This window comes from Mastomys coucha, unplaced genomic scaffold (genome assembly GCF_008632895.1).
Source record: "Mastomys coucha isolate ucsf_1 unplaced genomic scaffold, UCSF_Mcou_1 pScaffold21, whole genome shotgun sequence".
Taxonomy (NCBI): Eukaryota; Metazoa; Chordata; class Mammalia; order Rodentia; family Muridae; genus Mastomys; species Mastomys coucha.
In genome coordinates this window covers 55,690,339-55,699,421 of record NW_022196904.1, presented here as the reverse complement: position 1 = coordinate 55,699,421, position 9,083 = coordinate 55,690,339, and the positions used below count along the sequence as shown (strand labels likewise).

General features: G+C 46.8%; 1 protein-coding gene across 13 annotated transcripts in view; it reads left to right on the top strand.

Moving 5' to 3' along the window:
* Tjp1 (tight junction protein 1) overlaps window positions 1-9,083 on the top strand; it is a 358,112-nt gene that overhangs the window by 113,978 nt on the left and 235,051 nt on the right. For 2 of the 13 annotated variants that reach the window (XM_031386901.1, XM_031386899.1), the window contains exon 1: window positions 4,018-4,309. The exons of 10 other annotated variants lie outside the window; for them this stretch is intronic. In XM_031386901.1, the coding sequence (XP_031242761.1) occupies window positions 4,137-4,309 (173 nt within the window). In that variant the 5' untranslated portion in view covers window positions 4,018-4,136. Of the gene's footprint in view, window positions 1-4,016; window positions 4,310-9,083 lie in introns of those variants that run through there. One more of the 13 variants, XM_031386897.1, reaches the window with a different exon arrangement.

The window sequence follows — 9,083 nt, the reverse complement described above, 5'->3', positions numbered from 1 at the left end:
TTTTCAGTGTTCTGCCTTTTATGTCCACGTAGATTCCTCTGCCATTCAGAAAGTGTTTCACTCATGTTCCTTTCTATCTCTCATTTTCCCCAGTCGGTCCACCAGCCTCTGTATAAATTAACTACTCAGCACAATGTAGTGTTTCATCAAACACCCCACAAACAGCAAAAGCCATGCAAAAGGACGAACAAATAAAAGAAACAGTGAATATTTGCTGGTGAGACTTGATGTCTCTTAAGAAGATAGTATTGGGCATGGTGGTTCCCAGTACTCAGGAAGCTGAGACAGGAGGATTGTAATGAAAATTAGCAAGCACCTGTCTCAAAATGACTTTTTAAGTGGGAGTGTAGCTCAGTGATAGAACATTTGCTTAGCACACACTAGCCCCAGCATTTGATCCTGAGCACAGCTCCAAGGTCCTCTCTTGCATGTGAGTGCATTTGAAGTATTGGAGACCTACTAGTTCCTCATTTCCTGTTAGAGCTAAAAGTCCTGGACAAATGGAAGTGGAATGGATGTAGAGTTGCTTTCCTATCTGCGTATGAAATAATGCTGGGGGCCCAAACCACAAGGAAATTTATGTGTGCTAATCTTATGTGCTGATTATTTCAAAAATGGAGAGGAGATAGTGTGGAGGGTGAGGATTAACATTTGTTATTTCTTTCTGATGGGCATACAGGTAACTTGTTCCCAGTACTCATGTGTACATTACACACATACATATATAGTTTTGGCTGTCCTGGTTCAGATATGCTCAGTATCAGCTACTACATTTTAGTAAAACAGCATCAGTCCCTCAAAGAATGGTTCAGATTTCAGTTAACATAACACTTTAACTCTGAGCAAATGGATGTGACACAGGCTCTGCTATTGGTCATTCAGCCCACAGTCCTTTCTAATGGCAGTCCATCACAATCAGTGATCATCACATTAGATTACTAGTGTGCATGTACTTGTTGTATATCATGTGTGGTAGTTTGAATGATAATTGCCCTCATAGGCTGATATATTAGAAATCTATGTCTCTAGTTGATGGAACTGTTTGAGAAGGATTAGGAGGTGTGGCTTTATTGCAGGGAGTATATCACTTGGGGTGGGCTTTGAGGTTTCAAAAGCTCATGCCTTTTTTCAACTCTTTTTCTCTCTCTTTCTCTCTCTGCCTTGCTCTTGTCTCAAGATGTAAGCTCTGAGTTACTGCTCCAGTACCATGCCTGTGTGCCTGCTGCCATGCTCCCCACCATGGATAGCCATAGACTCACTCTCTGATACTATAAGGAAGCCCTCAATTAAATGCTTTCTTTTATAAGTTGCTTAGGTCATGATGTTTTGTCATGGCAATAGAAAAGTAACTCGTTTCTCTACGAACTCTCTGGCTTTTGCTAAGGCTGATGACCAGCAAGCCCCACCCTGTCTCCACCCCGTGCCCTACCCTTCAGTACTGGGATTTCAGGAGTGGGGAATCACAACTTCTGTTTGTGTGTGCTGTATGCTCATGTATATGTGTGTATGCATGTATGCATATGTGTATGTATGTGTGTGGTTGTGTATGTGTGTGTATGTGTGTGCATGTGTGTATGTGTGTGTGTCCATATGTGTATGTGCTCTTGTGTGCATGCATGCATGTGCATGTATGTATGTGGTATGTGCTCATGTGTGTGTATGCATGTGTGTATGCCAGGTATCCAAACTCTCGTCGTCATGCTTATGTGGAGCTCTTATCCACCAATCTACCTGCACGATCCCACGGAAGTTCTTCCAGAGTGTGTCTGTGCTTGGTCAGTGGACGTCTGCTATTAAGTTTAGGTGCTGGCATAGAGATACCATTGCATCTCTGTCTTTCCTTGCTGTGCTTGAGGCACACAGCATTGTATAGAACTGGAAAGAAGATATTGATCAACGAAGATGAAGGTGCAGCTAAGAAACAATAAACACAGGAGGATGGAATTCAGGTGCAGTCTGTTACATAAGGGGAAGTATAGAAGGAACAGGCAACTGGATAGCTTTCTGAGCTCGGTGCAAAATGACAGCCTCCCTTTACCAGCAGGGCTTCTTTGATTTTGTCTGGGGAGCTCAAAACCCCCATATCCTCTATCTACAGAATATCTTGGAGCCTTCCTGGGATTACAGGTTAAGCTTTCTTTTTCTGAATAAGAAACGCACTCAGCAAGCACCTGAGATTCCTAGAATGCCTCCTCATGAGGCATCAGTGTCTTAGCCTTCAGCCAATGACCCTTGCCCACACTGAAGATTCCTATAACCCTTGATTTGCCCTAAACAATGTTGATCTGTCCCCCCAAAGCTGATCCTCGAGTGTCTTCACTTCTGTCTATGCTCATGGGCTATCTGAAACACTGTTTGTCAACTCTGCTTCCTTTGTTTTTATTGGCTGGTGGCCAATAACCCCAGGGTGAAAGGAGGGCCATAGAAACTGAAGTAAGGAGAGTAACGGTAGCATATGCCCATAATCCCAACACTAGGAGGCTGAGGCAGGAGGATTGACATGAGTTCAAGATCAGCCTGGGCAACAGAGTATGACTGTGTCTCAAATGAGAAACAAGCAAAAAACAGAAACAAAAGAAAATAACGTTGTCCTAGTATGCTCGCTGAGATGAAACACTGACCAAAGGCAGGAGAGAGTTTAAGATTACAGTTCTGCATCACAGTCCTTCACTGAGGGAAAACAGAGCAGGAACTCAAGGCAGGACCTGGAGACAAGAGCTGAAGAAGCCATAGAACAATGCTGTTTACTGCCTTGCTCCGCACTGCTTGTTCAGCCTGCTTTTTATATATCCCACAACTACCTATCCTGAGGTGGCAACATCCACAGTGGGCCAGGTTCTCCCATAGCAATCTTTATGCAAGAAAATGCTCACACTGACAGGCCAGGCCAATGGGCCAATCTGGTGGAGGCAATCCCTCAATTGAGATTCTTTCTTGGCAGATCACTCTTCTTTGAATTAACTTGACAAAAACTAAGCAGCATAAATGTGACAAAAAGAATAAGGATGTACTAGAGGAAATATGATGACCCCAAACTAGAATTACATGAAAGGACCTCTGAGATCCTGCATGGTTGCAGTCCAAGTTATAGAACCCTGATAGAAATCGTAATTTGAGAGTTCGCCAAAACACAGAAAAGGCACTGTGTGAGTACACAGTGCCCTAGCGGCCAAGCATGGCTCAAGGTGTCCGCAGTACTGTGCCTTTTGTGGTGTACATGTGTGTGGGAGCCATGTAGCGGCCAGAGATACATATCAAGTGTCTTCCTGAAACCGTTGTCTACCTTCTTTTAGACGGGGGTGAGGGACGGGCGGATGGTGGAGGGGGTGAAGGGAGTGTCTCTCACTGATTTGGCAAGACTCGACAACAAGTCTCATTTTTTTCAGGAGTGCTGGGGATGGAATGGTCCCCATGCTTCAAGCACTTGGCTTACAGAGCTGCCTCACCAGCTCCACCCCCTTCCAGGAGAACTTTGGTTCCACAGAAGGGATTGCAGGCCTGTTGCTGCAATATTTTAAATCTTAGTGTAAAATGCATCCGTTGTCTACTTTTTAATTCCTTTTCCCTATTTTATTGGCCCCACGACATTCCCTTATTAGTTCCACAGTAAGTTTAAAGGTTATAAAACAATCTCAACTTTTCACAACTGATTGTTGAGGTATTTTTGCCAACTCTACATTTCCACCATCCAGAACTACTCTGTGTATGAGGACTGCGCCCCATATAACATATGTGCAACACACTGTGTAGAAACAAAGTCGTCAATCACATCCAGGCAGAAAACAAAACACCTTATAAGAGACAAACCACTAAGTGGTAATCATATACATTTTTTTTTCTGGTCTGAGATTCTTTGCGGTAGTAGTCGACTGCAAATAGGCTGCCAGCCCCCTCGGGGAAACTGAGGCACGTGGGGTGCGGACCTGCGTGGTGCAAGGCTCGCTTAGCGCCGCCTCCAGGCCGCGCCCGCCTCCGGTGCGCAGCAGTGCCGAGCTCGCGCCGGGCGGCGGAGAGCGGGCAGAGGGCGCGCACGGCGGCAGTACCGGGCCACGCACGGCGGCGCGAGCGGGCCACGCACGGCGGCAGGAGCGGGAGCCGGGCGCGCGGCGGGGCGGCGGATGGCCCAGAGCTGATCTATGCGGCGCTTGGAGGGGCTGTGTCTGCGGCGGCGGCGGCGGCGGCGGGGCCCTGCCCGCGAGCGGAGCGGGGACAAGATGAAGTACCAGAAATACCTGACGGTGCTGCAGATGGCCATCGGCGTCACCCCGTCCAACCGCGGCAGCCTCCTGCCGCTCAAGAGGAAGCTGTGGTAAGGACTCGGGGCTGGGGCGCGCGGACGGGGGAGATGGGGATACCAGTGGCGCGCGGACAGGGACTGGGGTGCTGGGGGGTTGGGGGGCAGGGCCGGAGCGCGCTGATAGGGACAGGGGCTCGGGAGCAGGGCGGGGGCTCGGGGCCTGGCAGCGATGGGGCGCGCAGAGCTGGTGGAGCAGCCATCGCCCAGCGCCCGGGCCGCGCGCCTCGCTCCTGCGGGTGGCTTCGAGAGCGCGCGGAGAGGGAGCGGCTGGGACCCCGCGCCCCGCATCCCGGCCTCGCTCGGGCTCTCCTTCTCCCGGGCGCCGGCGAGTGCTGGCTGGGATTTGCACGCGGCCGCCGAGCTCTGCCGCAGACCGCGACATAGCCCTGCAACCCATTGGTCCCTGTCTGTCTGTGCGTCTTCTGTTATTTTCCCCCAATGCACCTGCTGTTGGGCACATAGTAAAAGATGAGCCGTTCCCACGCTAAGGGGAGGAAGTTGTGATGTTAGCGTCGCTTTGTCGAGGACTGTCATTTTATCTGCACGATTTCTGCTTCCTCCAACCTGGATGCTGTTATGGGGGTGATTGAAAAGAACACCATCAAGTGAAAATGTCTAGGAATTATCCAGATCTGGTTCGCACAATCGTTTATCCTGTAGGTTGTATGTTGTATTAGCATCCTAATATGCCACATGGGATCCTAGGGCCACCTGGGCATTCCACTGGCTGGAGAGGCAGGCTTAAGATTCACCCACAAAAGAAACAAGAAAGGAAAAGTAGTGGGGTGCGCATAAGAGTCTGGAGCCAGTAATTGTGAGAGTCAATGACCATTTTAATTTGAAAATTAGTAGTTAGTGCTTAACATAGGATATGAGTATCTTTTTAGATGTTCGATTCTATTGACTGTAGGGTAATATATTCCTAAGTAGAGAAAGCCAAAGTGAGGCTGCTTTTGTGAAGTGGAGAAGTAACTTCTGCTACCTAAAACCTGAAACAATGTTTCAAAGTCTATCTGGGTTGGTCAATCCAGGATATGTGGGTTTAAAACAAAACAAAAAACAATTCCAATAGTGGTCAATAGTAAAGGAAAGACTATAACTGTGGGCACAGAGTTCAAGTTTCCCCTGTGCCACTCACAGTGTGACCTTCAACAAGTTTTTGTCATGCTTGTTTCTCCGTGGGTAAGCAGAGACTCTTGTTATCTCTCTCATGGTGTTACAAAGATCAGCTCTAATGTCACACCAGCCTGTTCCTACTGCTGGGTCTGGGTGAGTAACACAGGCTTGGGAAATGTTAGCATCTTTTGTCGTCCTCCCCCATTTGTTAAAAACAAACTTATTTTGAAAAAGGCATTTACACTTGCTAACCAGCCAAGGACAGCACATAGAAGACCAGATTGTTAAAACTGCTACAGTTGAATTAAGATGTGTTCTTGGTGGCTGGGCATTGGTGGCACAGGCCTTTAATCCCAGCACTCAGTAGGCAAAGGCAGGCAGATCTCTGAGTTTGAGGCCAGCCTGGTGTACTGGGGGAGTTCCAGGACAGTCAGGGCTTCACAAAGAAATCCTGTCAACAAACAAACAAACAAACAAAAACCAAACAAACAGGATGTCCTTGGGGAAAGGGGGTGTGGCTCAGCAGAGGAGTGTTTGCCCAGCACATGCATCAACCTGAGCTTGAGCCAAGCACTAAAAAAGAAATAGATCTGTGGAAGATGATTTTATTTTATTTTTTAACAAATAAATGAAGAATGGGTCATTCTTAGGCAGAGCAGGGTAGTGAGCGCCTGGTTCACATAATTCCATCACTTGGGAAATTGAGGCAGGAATATCTTGAATTCAAGGCCAACTTGAGACCCTGTCTCAACAAAACAAAACAATGGACAAGATGGCTTATTGGATATAAAGGTGCTTGCCCCCAGGGGGTCATTGGGCTTGGAGACACACACAGTCATCAGACAAGTAGGTCACTCTTGGCTGTCTTGTTGGCAGATAGAGGGAAAGATGTCAACACCACCCGTCCCTCCAGCCTGCAACTATGCATTTAATTGATGAAACCAACTCTGTATCTCACTGATTTTTCACATAGATTCTCTTTCTCTCAATAGACTATAAATTGCACAGGGAGGGCTTTTCTCTATTTAATCCATTGCTAAATGTCCTACAAATGCTCTCGAGGCCCCAAATAGCTTCTCAATAAGTATTAGTTGAATAAATAGGTGGATTCTTTGAGGAGCAGTTCTGGGACGAAAACCTAGAACCACACACATGCTAAGGCAAGGCATTCTCCACTCCATCCCCAGCCCAATAAATGGATTCTTAATCTCATGCACAGCTAGGCAGGAAGTTTAAAGAAGTCATTTTCTTGTCGTTTGATATGGGCTAATGGAGAAGCTGCTAGGCATGAACATCAGCATTCAATGAGATTCATTCCCTTTCATCATTTGGGGGGTTGCTTCTGAAGGTAGAGTCCCCAGACACAGACTCTCTGAAAACAGGACTCAAGGAAAATAAAATCCAGGTAATTTTTATACTCCAGCAATTCACATTGGAGGCCAAGAGTGAATCAAGGCCTGGAATACAACCATCTTATTAAGAGATGGCCCACAAAAAAGCTGCTGTGTTTCCAATCAACTTTTCCATGTTAAAAAGCCATGTCACTTCTATCTAATGCTAACTTGCAAAAGTTGATCTCATTTCCACAATGGTAGACTAAAGAACACAATCTCTTCTCAAAACAGACATATAATTCTTTTTTTTCCTGCATTTATTTATTTTGTGTGTGGAGTGGGTGGGTGGGATGTGTGGTCTGTACCACATGTGTATGACCCTTCCATTTGTGGGTCCCAGGGGTCAAACTCAGATCATCAGGCTTGGCAGTTCTTATCCAGGTGGACACCAAATCCATTAGTGAGGATCTGTAAGGGACATAAGAGGAGATGAGGGACACAGGGGAAAAGGCCATGTGAAAACATCTCACTGCCTTGCCCCCTTTTTAAGTTGGAAAATATTGTGCTGCCCAACTCCTGTATCGGTTTGTTTTCCTCTGGAATTTTCTTCTAGATAACATTTCATCTTGTCAGGGTCGTGTAGCAATTGTTTGGAGAGTTGGGGGAACAGCCCTGTTAAATGTTACAATGTTGCATTGGGACAGTCCAAGTCCCAGCTTCAGAGCTGTAGGTAGGAACCTACTGCAGATTTCAGCAGTATAGCCAGACCTTGGAAGGCACCGGAGACATCTGCCTACTTACACCATGTGAGTTTGTACTATAAAGTCTGCATATATGAAGATTTGTGCCAAGATCTTTCTGAAAATGTGTAATGTTCCCCCTCTCTGAATGATTATGTTATGTGTAAAAAGACTTCGTGCCTGCAAAGCTTATGCCGGTAGGAAGGACAGAGTAGGGTGATCTCATGCTTTGTTGCCACACTTCAGCCTACCTTGGGTGTTTTGGGCTCTCAGCTTTCCTTTGCGTTGTGTCTTCTGTTTTTCTTACTGGTTCTGCAGAGGGATTGTTGGATCTATGCATCAATTGAGGTGGAAACCCAACCAGCCTCGCATTGGAGGAACCTCTTCCCAGCTCACCCCTTCCTCTTGTATCCTAGAAAGAGGAAGTGGGGATGTTTGCAGTTATCTGTTCAGGAACGTTGTTGCTATTGTTATGGTTAGAGTATGAAGTGCCCTTCCTCCCTCTCGTGGTTGAAGGCTTGCTCTGCCAGCCCAGTTGCTGGAGGTAATCATTGGCAGGTGACTGGATCCTAAGGTCTCTGACCCTGTCTGCCGACTCCTCTGTTGCTAGACTCCATTATTTGAAGGTGTGATTGGGAATGGATGGAAACGCCCAGGGCAGGGAGGAGAGGGTGAGTTAAAGGAGGTCAACGTGGCATGTCCGTGGAGGCTTTATCTTGTCCTCAGCCTCTGTGTGTTAGTTGATTTTATTCTGTCTTCTCAATATGGTGGGCAGCTTTTTTCTCTCTCTCACAGTGATGTTTCTGCTCCTAAGCCCAGAAGCAAGGAGTCAGCAGACGGACTAAATGTCTCTGAAACACACAGCCCGAAGACTTTCCCTCTTTTGAGATTACTTTCTCTGGGTGTTTGTTACAGAAACTGAAAGCTGCTTGATAGTACTGCTGGGGCCTGCTGCCCTTGCCCCAGACACTTGTATGTTTGTGCGGCTAGCTGTCTTTCTTTGGGGACCACCATTGGTTGCTGCATTGTATTTCCTAGGACCACAAGAACAAGAACTATGAGTCCCTGGATTCATAGTTCTATGTGCCCTGGATGGCTCTGGATTGGCCCACCCTTGTCCTTTCTATTTCTGGTGGCCCAGGTGTTCTCAGTGACCATGTTACTCCAGTCTCTGGCTCCATGAGCTCACGGCCTTTTGCTCTGTGTCCCTTGCCTCCTCTTCTCCCCTTTACCTACATGCATCCCTGGATCCCTGGATGCTGTGCCCATCTGGGTAATCCAGGATGCTCTCATCTCAAGAACTTCAACTTGATTACATTTGCAAACACTGTTTTTCTAAATAAGGTGAAATTTTTCCACCGGCCCAAATAATAATTACCCTGATCTATTTTTATGTGAAATGTGACAAATGTTTTCATAATAATTTTATTTTCAACAGTCTTGAGTTTTGACACCAAGTGCTTCAAGGAGTGCTTATACTGACCTTAGGGAGGGACCGAGCCAGCTCGCTTCCTGCACACTTCTAAGAATGTCCCCTGCTCAATTTTCTTGGATGGTTGTTGGAAGTCACATAGTCTCTATGTGCTCGTTTCCGGC